The sequence below is a fragment of the Panthera leo genome, chromosome D4 (assembly GCF_018350215.1).
Source record: "Panthera leo isolate Ple1 chromosome D4, P.leo_Ple1_pat1.1, whole genome shotgun sequence".
NCBI lineage: Eukaryota > Metazoa > Chordata > Mammalia > Carnivora > Felidae > Panthera > Panthera leo.
The window spans coordinates 7,060,961-7,080,148 of NC_056691.1; the positions used below are offsets into that span (position 1 = coordinate 7,060,961).

The 19,188-nt window shown below is 47.4% G+C and overlaps 1 protein-coding gene across 1 annotated transcript in view; it reads right to left on the minus strand.

Moving 5' to 3' along the window:
• Positions 1 to 19,188, minus strand: part of SLC1A1 (solute carrier family 1 member 1) — an 82,203-nt gene that overhangs the window by 5,366 nt on the left and 57,649 nt on the right. Inside the window, exons 3-10 of the mRNA XM_042913465.1 lie at positions 18,199 to 18,291; positions 16,454 to 16,568; positions 14,952 to 14,994; positions 13,211 to 13,309; positions 9,844 to 10,028; positions 8,184 to 8,291; positions 6,163 to 6,285; positions 5,314 to 5,508 (exon numbers count right to left, since the gene is read on the minus strand). Of these exons, the coding sequence (XP_042769399.1) occupies positions 5,314 to 5,508; positions 6,163 to 6,285; positions 8,184 to 8,291; positions 9,844 to 10,028; positions 13,211 to 13,309; positions 14,952 to 14,994; positions 16,454 to 16,568; positions 18,199 to 18,291 (961 nt within the window). The remainder of the gene's footprint in view (positions 1 to 5,313; positions 5,509 to 6,162; positions 6,286 to 8,183; positions 8,292 to 9,843; positions 10,029 to 13,210; positions 13,310 to 14,951; positions 14,995 to 16,453; positions 16,569 to 18,198; positions 18,292 to 19,188) is intronic.

Sequence of the window (19,188 nt, forward strand, 5' to 3'; positions counted from 1 at the left end):
CTAAAATTAAAAAAAAAAAAAAAAAAATTCTAAAAAGATCCCACTTGGGCAGGTAAAATGTGGTGCTAGGGATTCCTCTCTTTGGAATGTGCCGTTTTTTGTCAACAGTATCATCCTTATTTAAGTCTGGTCATTTTGGAGGAAACCATGCCCTGAAAAGTCCCTGAATTTGAATGAGCTTGACGGGACACCCACTGTACTTTCTGGACACATGTTCTCATCCTTAGTCCAAGGAAGCCACTGGGTTGAAAGGGGGAAGATGTAGAAACAGTCCATTTAAACTAGAAGAATCCCTGGGGTGCTTGGGTGGCTCAGTCGGTTGAGCGTCCGACTTCAGCTCAGGTCATGATCTCGCAGTTCATGAGTTCGAGCCTGAGTCAGGCTCCATGCTGACAGCTCAGAGCCTGGAGCTTGCTTTGGATTCTGGATCTCCCTCTCTCTGCCCCTCTCCTGTTCACGCTCTCTCTCTCAAAAAACAAACAAACAAACAAAAAAAACATAAAAAAAAAAAACAGTACGGGGCACCTGGGTGGCTCAGTCGGTTGAGTGTCCGACTTCAGCTCAGGTCATGATCTTGTGGTTTGTGAGTTCGAGCCCTGCGTCAGGCTCTGTGCTGACAGCTCAGTTCGAGGGTAAGGTCAAACACAGGCCAGCATTCTTTGACAAGTGTGTTTTCCTCCAGGGGCTGTGGCCACCAATTTACAGTAAATTAGAGATTTCTTCGGCTGTCCCAATTCCTCTAAAAGTTTCAGGCCTTACATAATCCTTTAGATCTTTTCTGACTTAAGTACTCTTTGGAAAACCCAAGTTTATGTCAATGCTGGTTGAAAATATTTAAACTGAATATATTGGTGGGCTCAAAACCCACCTGGTCAAAGAAAACTCTGCCCTTGAGCCTTGACCTTGCTTCCTAAACTTTGGCCATTTGACTTGGCTTTGGTCTGAGAATTATAAATCTTCAGATGGGGTAAAAAATATAAAAACGTATTCATTCGGCTTGAATATATTGTACTTTGACTTTAAAGGGGTTTTCACAGAAGAACACACAATAACCATCAGCAGAAAGTACTTCCTAGCATTGATCTAGTTTTTGGACCGGCACTTAGGTCTCCAGACAGGCGGGGTCTGGGGTGTGAACTGAAGCCAGCACGCGTTTTAGCGTCAAGAAGACCTGGCTCTGGGGGGCCTGGTGGCTCAGTCGGTTGAGCGTCTGACTTCAGCTCAGGTCATGATCTCCCGGTTCATGGGTTTGAGCTCTGCACTGGGCTCTGCGCTGACAGCCCAGAGCCTGCTTCGGATTCTTCCTCTCTCTCTGCCCCTCTCCCACACTCCTCAAAAATAAACAAACATTAAAAAACAACAAGACCTGCCTCGGCTGTTTTCACTCACAGCGTGTCCTTAGGCAAGTTCCCTCCGGATCTCAGTTCTTGCCCGGAGGATGGGGAGACTGTCTCCCTTGCAGGGCTCCAAGAAGATTAAATGAGGTAATGTAGGAAGGGCATCCAGTATGAGCACCAGGATGCAGCAGATGCTTAACAACCGATGGCATCTCTGGGGCCCCTGGGTGGCTCGGTTGTGTGTCAGACTCTTTTGATTTCCGCTCAGGTCATGAACCCAGGTTTGTGGGACTGGGATTGAGCTGAGTGTGGAGCCTGCCTGGAGCCCCCTCTCTCTGCACCCCCCCCCCGCCCTTGCTCACACACACTCTAAGATAAAAAAAACCCAATGCCATTTCTGCTATTTAGCTGCCATCAGTATTCCTACTACTGCTACCACAAAACAATCACTATTATTGCCCCTATGGCTCCTTTTCCCCTCTAAGCTCTTTGAAGGCCCCAAATCCAGTAATTCTCTTCTTTTACAAGAATATTTGCCCCATCTTCAATCAGGTATAACCTTTGATTAGTGACTATTATGATAAAACCACAAAAGGGTTTGTCTTGGGCGGATGGTGCGTATGTTTCCTCGATGTCCAGCCCAAAAGCACCACAGAAAAGAGATGAACTATGGGATCTCTTTAACCGTCAGCCACATGAGCCACAACTGTAACTTGTCAAGGGAAAAATCATGTTTCTTATTTCATTCTGTCCCAGGCAGAGCCAGAGAGGATTTTAAATTTTAGGTCAATGATTACTCTGGGCTTCACAGTTGTGGTTGTTGGCTATGGGCCGGTGGTTACTTATCGGCAATTCTGCCTGAAGAATACAAGGGACGCATGGCTGGCTCAGTCAGTGGAGCGTGTGACTCTTGATCTGGGGGGTCGTGAGTTCAAGCCCCATGTTGGATATGGAGATTATTTACGAATGAAATCTCAAAAAAACCCACACACAACACTAGAGCAGGGCAAGAGGTTTTGATGTGAATTATTTAGCCTCTAGACCCAAAGTTTACTTCTCTAGCAGTCAGTTTAAAAAAAAAAACAAGGTTAGAAATATCTAGGAAATGTTAAGATGGAGGGGGTGTGTGGACTTCATCACAAAGTGGCAAATGCCCAAAAGAACGGGCGCCTCTTGCGACCACTGCTTGGAAATCAGTCCAATGCAGACTGGGTGCCACAGGCCAGGACGAGGGAGTTGGAAAGTCTGCTGGGAATGGCCAGAGTCACAACCACTGGACCACAGGTGGCTGCGGAGCTTTCTCAGACGTGACTCAAGGTTTCAATTTTAACACACTCATTGCTGTTCCAACCACAGGACTTCACTCTAGCTCTTTGGGCTCAAGCTTCTTAAGCCTCGGACACTTTTTACAGGCCAGGCAGCATCGGTATTGCCTCCCAGCTGATGTGCCAAATGGTCCACTTTGTACCGGTCTTCAGTTAACGTCGAGCAAATGGCAATAAATACTTTATGATTTAGGGCTGGGGAAAATTTAAAAATATACTGTATTAGGGGCGTCTGGGTGGCTCAGTCGGTTAAGCGTCCACTTCGGCTCAGGTCATGATCTCGCGGTTCGTGGGTTTGGGCCCCGCATCAGGCTCTGTGCTGACAGCTCAGAGCCTGGAGCCTGCTTTGGATTCTGTGTCTCTCTCTGTCTCTGCCCTTCCCCTGCTCACACTCTGTCTCTCTCAAAAATAAACATTAAAAAAAATTAGAAAAAAAATACCGTATAAGAACATTCTCGGAACTTATTTTATGCCCGGAGTTTATGCCTGTGCCAAGTGCTGGGGTTGCAGCAGTGAGTTAACTCGGCAAGGTCAGAGTCCACCTCACGTAGGGACCCGGTTTAGTTGGAAACTCCCACTGTACACTTCATAAAAGTCTCCAGATTTAACTTTCAACCCAATGCATCCCTTCCAAGCAGCGCAGTCCAGCAAAATTTTCCATAATGGCGGAACTTATTTCTGTACTGATGGAACCTTCTGTGTCCGTTCCGTCCAACCTGTGTGTGTGTGGCTAGCGGCTACCATCTTGAACGGTGCTGTTTCAGAGAACCAACTATGGAAAAATTCACGAGTGGCATTTGCAGTATCTACTTGAGCAGACAATATCAGTCTTCACCTGAGTAGAATTCTCTGCTTGGAAATCTCTCCTCTCTAGGTTTCAGGGCAAGATTTGTGGCTCTCCTACTTTTATTCTTTTTTAAATTTTTTTCTTTTTTTTTTTTTAAATGTTCATTTATCTCCGAGGGAGGGAGAAAGGGAGGGAGAGACAGAGTGTGAGCAGGGGAGGGGCAGAGATAGAGGGAGACACAGATTGCAAAGCAGGCTCCAGGCTCTGAGCTGTCAGCACAGAGCCCGATGCGGGGCTTGAACTCATGAACTGCGAGACATGACCTGAGCAGAAGTCAGAAGTCTAACCAACTGAGCCACCCAGGTGCCCCTCTTCTCCTCCCTTTCTGTTCCTTCTTGGTCTCCCTCTTGGTTCTCCCCTCTCTGCCTGCCTCTAATATGAGGATTTTCTAGGGCTCAGTCCTTAGTCCTTCTCTTTTCTGCACAAACCTTCCCTATGTAATGCCCTCCTAACCGTCTCAACATCTCCTGAGGGCTCACTACATATACACCATTCTAAGCATTTTGTATGCACTGACTTAATTACCACCACTTGCATAAAATGTAGGTACTCTTATTATCCTCATTTTATAGGTGAGGAAATAGAAGCTTAGAGAATTCAAGAAACTTGGCCAAGGTCACAGCTAATCATGGTGAAGCTGAGACTCCAACACGGATGACTGACTCACTCGTGACCCATGTGCTTGGTGACCACTCTCCAGCTGATGAGTCCGACTTCCTTATCTGAAGTCAAGACCACATTTCTCACTGCAGAGTTCTACCTGGATGTCTTAAAGGCATTTCAAATTCAACGTGACAAACAGCGTAAGCTCTTTGTCTTCCCACCGACACTTCTCTTCCACTAGTGCTTGTTCTGGTGAGCGCCATTCATCAGTCCAGAAGCATCCACCAACCCTGGAGGTCATCCTAACCTTCCCCCGTCCCTCACTCTGAATCCACTGATGCCCCTTGAATTTGGAAGCCCTTCTCCATCCTCAGGGCCAGTGCCTGGATGGAGGCCTTTTAATTCCTTACTTGGACTCCTGTGGTGGTCTCCTAGCTAGTCCTCCAGCAAACTCCTGTCCATCCACCCAGTCTACCCACCGTATCACAAAGTTAGCTTTTAAAAATGCAAATCTGCCCATATTATGAAAGACTGAGCCCCTCCACGAGCGCCTCTCACAAAGCCTTTCATGAGATGATCCCTGTCCACTCGTTTCTCTGTGTTCTCCACATTGTTCTCTTTATGTAGCCACATCCAATAGTCTGAACTCTGTAACTAGGCCATGGTTACATCACAAACCCCTGCCCATGCTAGTCCTTTTATCCCAAGTGCTCTTAGGTTCCTTCTCCTACTAAATTCTTACTCCTCTTCTAAGACTTAGCTAAGCTTTTTCCTCTTCCAGGAAGCCTCTCCTCACCTTCCCTTCCTTCTTTGGTGCCTTCTGTGTCCCCTCAGACCTCCACTAGAGCCCTTATCACACCACTCAGCATTTATTTAGATATCTATCTCCCTTACCTACTGGGGACCCCCTGAAAGCAGGGCCTGGCCCTTATTCAATCTTGAATCCTTGGCACCTACTGTGTGCCTAGCACCTAGTGGGTGCACTGAACTGAGAACAGTGATACCTTTGGGTATTCAGACCCTGAAGCAGAAACCTTCCACACCATGATTCCACTTCTGGTAATGTGTTTAATCTTGGGAAGGGACTTTAGACCAAGAAAATCAATCCACCAGTGGACCATTCGTGAGCTCCCTTCAGATGACTTTCACCTGCCACAATTCCAGTAACAGAAATGAAAGTAAGTGTGGCCTCGCGCCCTACCTGATAGTGATGATCTGCCCGATGCCCAAGTCCAGGTTATTCAACTGTGCGATAAACACAGCCGCCACCGCTTCATAGAGCGCAGTCCCATCCATGTTGATGGTAGCCCCGACGGGCAGCACAAACCTAGTGATCCTCTTGTCCACCTGGTTCTTTTCTTCGGCACAGCGGAAAGTGACAGGCAGTGTGGCCGAACTGTGTGATAAAAAGAGAAAGGGGTCGGGGCGCCTGGGTGGCTCAGTCGGTTGAGCGTCCGACTTCGGCTCAGGTCACGATCTCACGGTCTCACGGTTTGTGAGTTTGAGTCCCGTGTTGGGCTCTGTGCTGACAGCTCAGAGCCTGGAGCCTGCTTTGAATTCTGTGTCTGCCTCTCTGCTCCTGCCCTGCTCACTCTCTCTCTCTCTCAAAAATAAACATTAAAAAAAATTAAAAAAAGAGAGAAAGGAACGTATGGTCTAGGAATGCTGGTGCTCAATCCCTGCCTGAAGAGACACTTCTATTCCCGAAACTAAACCAAGAGCCCAAAGCATGCTGGCACTCTGGGCAGGTCCAGGAGTGGGAACGTGCTGTGTCCGCCATTCTCTGAGTTATACCATAAACCCCTTCTGGGCTGCAGGCCATGCCATGAGGGCAGGGAATATGCAGTAGGGTGAAGCAATATGCTCCAGGATGCACAGGGGGAGAAGACAGAGGTCCTTCCTGGAGTTAAAGCTAGCTACAGAAGGACAAGCTGTGGCCGGTGCTTGGTCAGCTTCACAAGTGGCCCGTACAGCTCTCAGCCGCAGCCAGTAAGAGCTGATTAGTCTCTGCAGCCCAGAGACTTCCTCCAGACACTCCTCGTACATTTACCTGGAAGAGATCATGAGAGCCGTCAGAAGAGCCTGGGCCATTCCCATGGCGAACCGGAAAGGGTTCTTCCGAACGACTATGAAATAGATCAGTGGGAGAATGACGATGGAGTGGATTGCCAGCCTGGAAACAAGTCAAAGAAGCAGATTCTTAGATGACACCACCTCCTCATATTAATCCTTCTTTTCAAACAGCTTTTTTACTCATGATATATCATTTGATTTGCATTATGACCCAAAAGAAAATCAGAGGTAGGGCAGGTCTCCATTCCGGCAGTGAGGGTGAGGACATTCACTTAGCAAACGAAGTATCTTGTCAAAGTCGGCGGTGAAGCCAGTAGCTGAATCCACATTTCAGAGCTCACACAACACTTACATCATGCCGCCAAGCTTTGTGCACGCTATTTCTGCCAACAGGTGCTAAAATGCTTTCACCTGCCGCTGCTGCTGAATTCTTATCCCTCCTCTAACACTCAGCAAAAGGTCCCTCTCCTCCAGGAAGCCTTCCTTTACCTTCCCAGGTTGGGCAGACCCTTTCCTCTGTTGTAGGTTTGTGGCTCTGCACAAACCTCTACCATAGGCCCTTATCATAGCACTCAGCCCGTCTATTCCCTGGACCACTGCTGTCCTGCTGGATGGTGCCCACCATCTAGTAGGCCAGGCAGGCTGTGGTAAGGAGGAAGTCCCTGCTCTCCTCCAGTCATACTGGTGGAGTCTCCTTCCACCTACTTCAGGACTGACCCTCTTTTCTTTGTTATTCTTGCCTTCCAAAACTATTCCTTATTTCACACTGAGATATATAGGTTACGCAAAACAGGGGGCTTAAAAAATGAGACCAATCCAGCAGATGCCATATAGTGTCCACGTAAAGCGTTTACAGATCAGTTATTCAAAGCTGAAACAATAAGAAATGATCATTGTTAATACAGATCCTGAAGGTCCATCTTGAGGGTCTTCACATAGAGCTTGTGGCTAAGAACTATGAGAAGCTGAGTTTTCTGTTAAAAACCAAGGTAGGGCAAGAGAACAGAAACCAGAACTGTTAGAAAATGGCTCAGTATAATAAAACTCGGCCAGATGACTGCCTGGACCCAGGCCCTGTCTTCGAGAAGGGTAGATGGCCCTGCTGCCTTACCACTGGGGCCCTGAGATTTGACAATGGCCCTCACACTGGAGGAACCCAGGCTTCTTCTTGCTGGCTGGCAGGGTGGTGCTTTTGGTAAAGACAGATAAGCTTCCCAGTGCACCTGCCTTCCAGTGGGTGAGCTCATTGCTCAAGTTGGGCGTCTGGGGGCTACTGACCTGTGCGAGTCAAACTGATGATACTTATTCATTCCCTTGGTCCGTGTTTCTTAACACCTGTGACGAATCCTGTCCCTGCTAGATATCCGGGGCCAGCATTCCTAACTTATCCACCATACCTGCCCTTAAGGAGCCAATGACTGGGCTGCAATAAATATGCAAACGACCTGTCCCCTGCTGCCTTCCAGCTTTTACACAGTACCTCCCAGCTGGAAGAGTTTCCCAGCATGCTCCCTGACACTTGGATGATGCATGGTGTGGCAGTGGTGCCCGGCCCCACCTGCAGGGCTGGGACCAACCAGCCATCCCTTCCGACTGGCTCAAGTCTCCTTCCACGTAGGCCCTGCCTAATGTCTTTCTTGGGGTTGGGGTACCTGTGGGCCATTCCTACTAGTTTGGTGAGTTTCCATCCTTGAAGAAGTGAACGCCAAGAGAGGCTACCAGTGGGTCTTGCTCATTTTAAAAAATGATTTTAACACAACTAATAAAGGCAGCAACAAACCATGGTCCAGGCTGTTCTGCCGAGATCTGGCAAGTAGCACAGTGGGATCCTCCTCCAGTACAGCTGTTAAAGGGCAGCCCTCCTCCCCCTGCTCTCTTATCTCTCAACCATCTTTCCCTGCACAGGGGAGAAGCTGATTTTAACCAAAAGGCAGCTTCTCGGCACCAGTCCGTTGGCCCAAAAGAAGTTGGCTGCTTCCTCCCTGGAGTCGGACGTACCCACTCAGGACGGTGGCCATGTAAAGGCCCAGCTTGCGGAATATTTCCCAGTCTTCAACCTCTATGATCTTCCCGGCAATCAGGAACAAAATGCCAAGTGGCATGTAACTAGAAAGCAAGCATAGCAAAGACACTTCTGTCATCTGGTGTCTTTTCAAGGTGGGATCGCTGGGGAGGAAACGGGCCGGGGCACGCACCTTGGCCTGGCACGTGTGCTCAGCTGGGAAGCACACCTGCTACACGATAAAGCCAAGGTTTCGGCCTCAGGCCCTGGTGGACCCCTGGCGCCAGGTTTCAGCACCCGCACATGTGTCTTAAATCCTACCCACCTCAGCCACCCTAGATGAGCAGACTCGGCAAGAACGTGTGGTTAAATGAGTGCATAGCCCATGCCTCACTCCCGGTACACATACGTCCTGCTAACAGTCACAACGGCAGATCTCGTTTTTGCCTGATCCCCCATATATGGCCCCCATGCTCTTCCTGGCCTCAGTCATCTTGTTCCCCAGGAGGTAGTGTCAGCCATAGAGCAATATGATTAGTAGTAGAAGTGGTCAGAACAGCCCTGTTTGCAGAGCTCTCATTACGTGCCTTGTATTGGGTTAAGTATTTGACGTGCATCATTTCCCTTGATGCACTTCTCCCAAATCTAGGGGCAGATTTCTATTATCCTCTTTTGCAGATGATGAAGGTGAGGTTCAGTGGGAGTAAGTGGCTGAAATCACGAAACCCTTTGAGTCACTGTCACTGTCTACACTTCAGAGTCCATAATGTTGAAACAACTCAATATAAGTGGGGCAGGGATCACCTAGAAAAGTTGGAGTTTGGCATCTCCAGGGACAGGGTGATGCCACTGGTATGCTGACCCAAATGGTAGTTTTCATCTGGATGGATTAGGGCCTGTGCTGTACCAGTTGCAAGAATTTTGAACATCACTTATGCACGGGGCCTAACAAGGAAAGCACCTTGTGTTGTGATGTGCAAAGAACCCTTTCAAATCTTTAATTAAAGAAAAATTTTAAAAATATTTATTCTTGAGAGAGAGAGAGAGACAGAGTGTGAGTGGGGGAGGGTCAGAGAGAGAGGGAGACACAGAATCCAAAGCAGGCTGTCAGCACAGAGCCTGATGCGGGGCTTTAACCCACAAACTATGAGATCATGACCTGAGCTGAAGCTGGACACTTAACTGAGCCATCCAGGCGCCCCTCAAATCCTTAATTTAAGAGTTATTTCTTAGAGGGACGCCTGGGTGGCTCAATTGGTTAAGCATCTGACTGTTGATTTCAGCTCAGGATCTCACGGTTTGTGAGTTCGAGCCCCATGTGGGGCCCTGTGCTGACAGCATGAAGCCTGCTTGGGATTCCCACTCTCCCTCTCTTCCCCACCCTCACTCTCTCTCTCTCAAAATAAATTAATTAAAAAAAGAGTTATTTCTTAGATGAATGCTGGTTGGGTGTAAGACGATCAAGGGCTTTGGCAGAAAAGACAATAGCTAAAACCTAGATTCTTGTTAGTGAACTAACTCCCATGTAATACGCATAGTTACTGAATGCTCTAGTGTCTTGATATTCTATGTTCACCCTTCCTAGGCTTCTTTACTCCAATTTTGAGGGGGCAACTGTCAGGAGAAGCAGGATGGCATTAACAGGCATCTGCTCACCACATAATGATCTGGACGATTTTCATGGTTGCATCGCTCAGAGCAGTGAAGAAATCCACCAGAATCTGTCCTTTCTCTCCCATTTTTCCAATGACAAGTCCAAAGACGAGGCAAAAGACAATCAAGCCCAGGACGTTTATGCCGTCTGAATACAGGCCTATGACTTTGTATTCCTTTGTTTTGTTCTGTGGGTCAAAACCAAGAGAATATATGGATGCGTGATTAGAATGCTGTTGGAGAGCAGAGGCCCCGAAATGGGAAGATACGACGGCCACACCTACTAAACTAGTAATCCACCAGTCAAAGGCCACCATACTTGGGGACAAAAAGAAAAAAAAAACAACCCAAGTTTTTACTGCCCCCACCATCTGCCGCTGAACTTTAAAGTGATTTTTTTTTCTCTTTGTCTCTCAAAAAATCCAAACTTGAAGATTTCTTTTGAAGATGTCTTATTCTGGGATGTCTTATATTAAAAATTTTTTTTTAATGTTTATTCATTTTTTAGAGAGAGAGAGAGAGACAAACAGAGCACAACCAGGGGAGGGGCAGAGAGGGAGACAGAATCTGAAGCAGGCTCCAGGCTCTGAGCTATCAGCATGGAGCCTCATGTGGGGCTCGAACCAACTGGGATATCTTACATTTTTAGTAAGAATTGTAGATTTGAGGTGCTTTTCAGAGTTATTCTAACTACTAGTTACATTTGGAGTCTGTGTGAAAAAGAGAGGAATTAATAATGCAGGAACTGCAAAATATTTAACAGGGTGAACATTTTTAGGACATTTTACTATCTGTTGTATCATGATAGTAAAACACAGGCGCATTCTTTACCGCCTCTGATCCTGGATGACCAACAGGATTGTAGAGATATAAATATTAACCAAATACCAGCTACTATAAGCCATTTCGTTATCTTATCCTGAGTAAGAACAGCATGAGATATGCTGAGACACAACCTCATCTGAGTGGTGCAGCATGAGATTTCACTGAGAGATTTCACAGGGAGATAACATGATCTGAGTGCCGCAAGCCAGGTTTATAATGTATTATATATGGTTGATAAGTTACTGGGGTGCCATTTTTTACTTTTCATCTGATATGCTCAAACTCATATTTATCGAGCAGCTAGAGTGTGCTGACTGCATTGGTGACTTAGAAGTCTTAAAATACAGCTAGACAGATAAGATTAACCGTGAGAAAAACAAACCAATGGTAGCAGGAGGGTGTGTAATTAACTGCGCGGTCAAGTTACAGGCTTCGGGCGGAGATTGACTGGGGGCGCCGGCGGTTAGGGAAAGCTAAGCCTGAGCGGTAGGGGCAGCCAAGAGATGAAGGCCAACACCAGAAACATGGCATAAGCAGAGGCCAAAGTCATCCCCAGGCCGCTGCACCCTGCCTGGAGAATTCCACTCATCCTTTATGGCCCCCAAACTAATTTAAGCCTCTCTGTTAAAAGCCCTGGAGTAAGCACCCTGTCCTTCCCTATTGCAATACTCATCACTCGTCACATGAGGGCACAAGCCGTGTCTGTCTTTGTACCACTGTCATCCCAATGCCCAGCAGGGCCTGGCTCACAGGGAGTGCTCAAAAAAATCTTTTTGGGGGGCGCCTGGGTGGCTCAGTCGGTTAAGTGTCCGACTTCGGCTCAGGTCATGATCTCACAGTCCGTGAGTTCGAGCCCCGCGTTGGGCTCTGTGCTGACTGCTCAGAGCCTGAAGCCTGTTTCAGATTCTGTGTCTCCCTCTCTCTCTGATCCTCCCCTGTTCATGCTCTGTCTCTCTCTGTCTCAAAAATAAATAAACGTTAAAAAAAAAAATTAAAAAAAAACAATCTTTTCGGAACCACGTGGAAAGGCAGGAATAAGGAGTAACTGAGGAGGTGGGTCTGGATGGGAAAGAGAAAAGGCCACTGGGAAGGGAGCCGGGAAACCAGGGAGGAGCCCAGCCATGGAGGGCCACAGAGCCAGTCGGAGGACTTAATGTTTCCTGCAGCAGGAAGCTGGAGCCAACCGTGGTCTCTCTGATTTGAACCAAGTCTACCAAACATTTCTTTCTTCCTTAAATCGTTCCCTTCTGGGTGGGGGCAGAGAACGCTCAGCAGAAACCTTCTCTAGGACTACAGATTTACTGCTTCGGGCCCACACAGTCTCATCTCCAAAGCTGAAAGGCCAACCGCTCTCAAAACCTAATGGATTTTATTCATAATTGGATGGCGAACTCCTGGTGGCAGAACTGAGGTGAGGCTGCTTGTGGTTTATTCCTCTTTACCTGGCAGGGCGTTCTGCTGCAGGCATACTGACGTCCTCTGTCCTGGAGGGTGCTTCCCAACCCCACTGAATTGAGTTGCATGACACACAGTGCCTGCGCCGCATGGCCCGTCGAGAGTGGAAAACTCTGGACCCCAAATCACATCTGGGCAGAGAGTTTTGGAGAAGCAACGTGGCCTTGTATTCCATATTTAGGTGGTCTTGCAACTCTAAAGCAAGAGGTGCCCAACTCAACTCAATGGAGTAGTGGAGGGTGTAGACGCAATGGGGCTCACCCTCTTCTCTGGGTGGTTCAGATGCTTCTCGTAATGCCTGGTGGTTATGTTCTACAAAGTGCCACCCACCGACAGTGAGTTAGCAAATACTGAATCCTTGCTCCCAGGGGAAATATAAGGTCAGGTTCCGGGGAACCAGGGTTCACAACATTTTCATCAGATAATCAGCATATAACCTTGCTGTAGGTGTGTTTCTGTTCAGAAACACATAAATATGTAATGTGTATTGCTGAGTCATTAACACTGAAGTCACAACCGACACCCTCAGCCTGAATGAAGCTGATCTAACACACATATAATTTTCCATACAGGACACTACAGCCTTCTCGCCCTCAGAACCACCGACAACACTGCAACATTATGCTTGGGGGATGTTTTAAACAGTAAAATCACCATGAAAAAGCACAGAGACATGAAAAATGTGGCCTAAACATGCTACTCAAAGGACACTTGTTTACAATAAGAGAGCTGAAACAAGAAGGCAGAGTTTGGGGTGCCTGGATGGCTCCGTCGGTGGAGCACGTGACTCTTGATTTCAGGGTTGTGAGTTCAAACCCCACATTGGGTGTGGAGCCTATTAAAAAAAAAAAAAGGGCTTAGCCTTGTTCAGCCTCAGAGGGCCATGTGTGCATTGGGCGACTTAAACTTTTCACCGCTCTTTGTCTGCAAATGACGTGAGAGCGTTGTGTTGATTCTGGGGGGGCAAACACATTTTAGCGAGAAGACGAATTCGCAAGTAATGAGGACCGACTGTATCTCCGTCTCCTGCTTGCTCCATGACTCAGCGCCTGCCTGGGGGCGGGGGGAAGGGGCACGAGCAACAAGGTACCTTGGAAATGGAAGTTGTCATGATGGCTGTGACAGATGCTTGGGTCATGTTCATCCCGGGCTCACTGGGAGTATTCACTTCTTCACGCTTGGTTTTATACTGCACATTGGAGGGGAAAAAAAAAGACCAAAGAAACAAACAAAATAAGAGTTTTTCAAGCACCTGAGTCTAAACCATGGGAATATGTGACTCTGGCTAACTGAGTGCCACTGAAGCCTTCTGCCTCTGTCACCTCTCTCGGTTACAGATTTTGATAGTACCTCCCATGAGGTTTGGGAAGCCAAAGTGAGACCATAAAATCCAAACCCTGATTCCCATGGCCACCATTCAGTGATGTCAGAATGTTGTCTTTCATAGTAAAAGATTAACAGGGCAACAATGGGAAAGAAAGTTTGGGTTGTTGTTTTCTTAAATGTTTATTTTTGAGAGAGACAGAGCATGAGCAGGGGAGGGGCAGAGGGAGAGGGAGACACAATGTGAAGCAGGCTCCAGGCTCTGAGACATCAGCACAGAGCCCGATGCGTGGTTCGAACCCACAAACCGTGAGATCATGACCTGAGCCAAAGTGGGAAGCTTAACTGACTCAGCCACCCAGGTGCCCCGAAAGTACAGGTTTTATTTGGAGGTGCTTTGACAGACAGACTCTTGCAGCGATCTTATCAATCATTTTGTTTCTATTTGTTTATTCATTTCTCATTTTTAATCTGGGAGGAACACCTCATTACTTGGGTAACTGTAGTCACCCTGACTTTAATAAACGTCAAGAAGTAGATGGTTGTTCCAGCAGCAACAGTCCCTTTAGGGCTAGTCCATGAGTGAGATTTCTGTTGAATTCCCTTCCTTCGGCTCTGTTTAGTCCTGCAAGGCTTCAGCAGAGAGGTTTAAGAAAGAGCTAGTATACCACGACACCAGGCATAAATGTCACTCCTTCGAGGCACTGCCAACATCAAGAACCTTACAAATGACCACTGTGGCTGAGCCGCAAAGGCACCCTTGAAACAGAGGTGGTTCTGTGCCTCTCGGAGGTCGGCAGGGAGCAACTTCATTGCCATTTTTGTTGGTACACACAGAGGTCTCTGTTCATGTAATTTATGTAAATGAATTAGGCAGTTCGTGATAGACTCAGCTGTCTTAAGTGCACAGATAAACAAGAGAAAAGGGCTGTAAGGAAATGGGAGTGAAGAGATTGTTCAACTTTCCTAGAGAAAAAAAAATCACGGCTTTGTTACATCGCCGGGGAGCCGGAGGGTGAGCAACGGGTGCGTAGTGATTAAGGAAAAGACCAAACACCGGGAACACCCACCACCCGTGTGGGTTAGATACCGCTCTCCCAACACGAGGGAGAAAGGAACAGGGAGTCGGAGGGTTGCTTTTTCAGTGCCTGCATCTGGAGACAGCCTAAGCGTCTCCACAAATATCACGTGGTTCTCAAAAACACAGGCACAAGAGCCCACATTTTTAAACACTCTTTGTTCGACAGGTTCCTGATGGCTTCATCTGAGCTCTCTTGGGGACAAGAACGTGTCACGGAAAGGGAGCAGCGGGGTCAGTAACAACAGGGACTTCTCTGGGACCTGAAGCCCAGAGGCACCTGCGATTTGCTCCACATTTACACTCCAGGGTGGGTTTCCTGCCATTTTTGATGTGCTCATTCCACTTCCTGGGTCACAGCAGGGAACAACGATTCTAATCAGTAAATCGAAGAGTACAGCGATCTGAAGGCAAAAGTCGTCGTTCTTACCTGCTGAAAACAGGCTTGGACAAGGTTCTCCGGGAACATATTCCTGTTGGAGACATGAAAAACAGTGTCACGTTACAGCACAAGTGTTTTGTTTTTGTCACACCCAACACATGGGTGAAGGTGAGCAGAATACAGAATCAGTACTCTGGTTCCTCTTCTGGTTTCTCCTTTGCAAAATACTTCCTTGTATTAAGATTTTTTTCCCCCGCTGAGCTTCAACTGAGTCTAGAAAGTTCTCTCACACAACCATCACTCAGCTGAGTCACTGAGTAATTGGTACGCTCGCTGTCCTCGGTGAAACAATGCATTGGCAGGTGGACACTCCCAGTCAAGAGACTCCTTTAATATTCTGTACGCTTCTGTTTTCATTGATGAGAAAGTATGCCTACCGAGAGTCCGGGGCATCTGTTCCCAAATTCTTTATGCCAAATGAGAATATCAGCATAATGACTGAATTAAAAATGATGTGAGTCAGTGAAATGGGAGTGTGAGATGGAAGGTGTGGTTTCTCATCAAAACTAAACTCAATGCTTGGAAACTCGACCGAAGCCAGTGACTAAAATTTCTGTGGGTAAATTACGTAAGGGGCGTCCACAGAAATGGAAAGAAAAACTGGCAGGATGTGGCACTCAGCATTCTTTATAGTTTCTAAGGATTTTGTTGTGTACTTCGTGAAAACTGAACCTGGAAATTGTACACCATGCCTTTACAAGCACAACAGGTGCAAGAAAAATGATACAGGATCACAGTCAACTGACATGCTCAAAGAAAAGGTTTTGGCCCTACATCAAAAACTGGCAAATAAACACATTTAAATTTTGTGTCCACAAAATATGTAATGTGTACCTGTGTCATTTTTTAAAGATTCTCTGCTCTGCTATCTTAAAAGTAACTGACCAATTCCCAGCCCTGATTGCTTCTGAGAAGAGGGCTTCTCCGGTGCAATTAAAAAATGTATTTCTTGGGGCGCCTGGGTGGCTCAGTCTGTTAAGCATCCAACTTCAGCTCAGGTCATGATCTTGCGGTTCATGGGTTTGAGACCCTTGTTGGGCTCTGTGCTGACAGCTCAGAGCCTGGAGCCTGCTTTGGATTCTGTGTCTCCCTCTCTCTCTGCCCCTCCCCTGCTCACACTCTGTCGCTCTCTCTTGAAAATAAATGTTAAAAAAAAAATTAAAAAAGAAGGTATTTCTTCAAGTGTGCTTCAGAGCTGACCCCCCAACGCAGCCCAGCATCTTAGTGCAGTAAGTGTATTTTCTGCTTCTCTGTCCATCCTAAATCCTGACAGAGGAGACTGTCTTCCCACTCTTGGAACCATGGCTTGGCGAGCAGGACTGGCTATGCAATTTTGAGGTCCAGGGCAAAATGAAAACACGCAATGATTCAAAAACTATCGGCCATTTCAAGACAGCCACAGCAATGCATTAAAGCAAGCTGTGGTCCTCTGTGGCCACAGTATCACAGGCGGCATGCCTAGGGGGCTGCCCCACTGGCAAAACACTCACCTGATCAGATCCAACATGGCATCCACCGTACTGACTTCAGGGCTGCTTCCTGTCCTGTCAATCTCATCCACTTTCTGGGTCACACCAGGCTTGATGCTCACCACCAGCACGATGCCTGCGGCCCAAGAGAGCACCACAGAGCATTAAGAACCTTCCAGAACACCTGGCACCCCTGGTGTAGCCTTCTTAGAACCAGTAGGCATAGTGGCACCAGGCAAAACCAGGAGGACTCCACGGTCTGGCCAAAATGCTGAGCCTCAGCTGGGACCTCCAAGCAGCCTTGATTACTTTTCCATTTAAATGAAGAAGGAACTCTTCCCATTTTTTTTTTAATGTAAATGAAGAGGCTGCATTCCAGAATTGCTTCTGGAAACCCTTGCTGATGAGAACATTCTATTTTCTTTTCTTTAGCTTATGAGATCAGCCTAGGCAGGGGTTGGGGTGAGGGTGATTCATTTTCCAACTCAGTTCATTTTCAAGCCATTCAATATCTTTATGTAACTTTTATCCACAGATGCTGGTTATTTTCCAGAGGCTCATACAAAACAAGCCTTAACTTCCTTTCATACTACAAGCCTTCAGATATCTGGAAGGCTGTTGTGTAATCCAAAAAAGGGTTAGGGTTAAGAAAAATAGTGTTCCCTGTGACTCTCAGGGGGTGGAAGGAGGACAAACAGGTGTTACAGGGGGAGACAGTTCTTGCTGTAAGGCACTGTCTCAACGGAGGGGGTGGGTATCTGAGGGCACCATTTTGGTCCCTGGAGGTAATGGGTTCTTGTCCTCTGAGGTGTCCAAGCAGAGGCGGGAGGCTGGAGTACACCCCAAGTCATTAGAGGCTGCCTGACTGGAGGGGGTGAAGAAGAAAGTCTCTGTGTCCTTTATCACTCCTCCCAAGGGCAACGCAGATCCACAGTGGGCAGGGCATCAGGACCAGAGCAGGTAGGTTTCGCAGGTGGGAGGAGTCGGTGGGCAATACAAAGACAAGGTGGGTGTGGTCCCCTCTTTCCACTCAACCTGGCAGGAGAGACACACACCCGCTTTTTCCTTCACGTGCCCTTCCCTCACGAACCTTCTGAGGAGGTGCGGCTTTGGTTTAAGGCAGGGTTCAGGCCCTCCCAGGTGCCCTGCCTACCAGCCCCACTGCCTCACCTCATCCCAACAGTCTCTTAATGCAGAGTGGCAGGGTCACGCGGCTGCAACATCTGAGTACCATCCAGTCCTCTCTTCCCACGCAGGGCATCCTTAAAACGCCAGGTCACAAAGGATGGGCTGCACTCTCTTCGTAAAAGAATGCCAGAGGTCCGAGAGCAGCTATATTCCCTTATCAGAATGTTCTCCCTTTTTCAAGTGGAATTTATACTCGGCAAGTTGCTGTGAGCTCTCATTACCATGTGCCATTTGAGATGCACTGAAATGTTATCTTTTTGGAAATACTTCATCATTAAACTCAACTCCACTATGACAGAAGCTCTTGACTTCACTTCCTTCTAATAAAGGCACAGAACTGTCACCCTGTTTCTTACTAGGGACATTAATGAGCAGCACCATGGCTGAACTTGAGTCAGTATTATATTTTCTTCATAGAAAAGGTGTTGTGTAGACCTGAAGTCCAAAATGTTCGTGGTAATTTGACAATATTACTTTCTGAATTACAAAAAAAAAGCACATTAAAAAAAAAGCCCAACTACTTTTAAAGGAAGAGTCACAATTCTACAGAAGAATAAGGAATCAGAAATAGGTTTTACCTAGAATCACAGCAATGATCGTGGTACAGAAATAATAGACGACGGCACGCAGACCAATTTTCCCAGATACGCTGGAATCCAGGGCAGCAACACCTGCGAGGGGGGAGAAGTCAAATGACATTTTTGTCCATTTTTAATTTTATTTCAGAGTGAGAGAGAGAGAGAGAGAGAGAGAATGGGAGAGGGGCAGAGGGAGACAGAGAAGGAGAGAGGGAGACAGAATCTTAAGCAGGCTCCATGCCTAGCACAGAGCCTGACATGGGGCTCGATCCCACAACCCTGGGATCATGCTCTGAGCTGAAATCAAGAGTCAGACACTCAACTGACTGAGCCACCCAGAAGCCCCAAATTACGCTGATTTTTATTTATTTATTTATTTATTTATTTATTTATTTATTTTCATTTTTTTTAACGTTTTATTTATTTTTGAGACAGAGAGAGACAGAGCATGAACGGGGGAGGGGCAGAGAGAGAGGGAGACACAGAATCGGAAGCAGGCTCCAGGCTCTGAGCCATCAGCCCAGAGCCCAACGCGGGGCTCGAACTCACGAACCGTGAGATTGTGACCTGAGCTGAAGTCGGACGCTCAACCGACTGAGCCACCCAGGCGCCCCAAATTACGCTGATTTTTAAAAGACGGATTTCCAGGCCTGGTGGTCATTCAACCCTCAAGGTGTGAAATGAAGGGCTGAGGGCTGTCCTCTGCCATCTGCTAGGCCCATCTCGCATGAGACACAACGGGCAAAGGAAGGGCTTCGAGACTGCCAACACAGAATGGAGATGGAAGAGGGGTGAGGTGCAGGCGCCCCTTCCCCATAATCCCGCCACCTCAGCCCGTGGCCAGTGCCTCGTGGGGCTGGTCACGAGACAGGAGCTCCCCTTCCGCATCTGCTCAGAGAATCTCGAGGATTGTACATCACATCACTCCACAGCCTTCAGGATAAACCCCTTCTGGAATTCAGTATCCAGAAAAAAACTTTATCTTGAAGA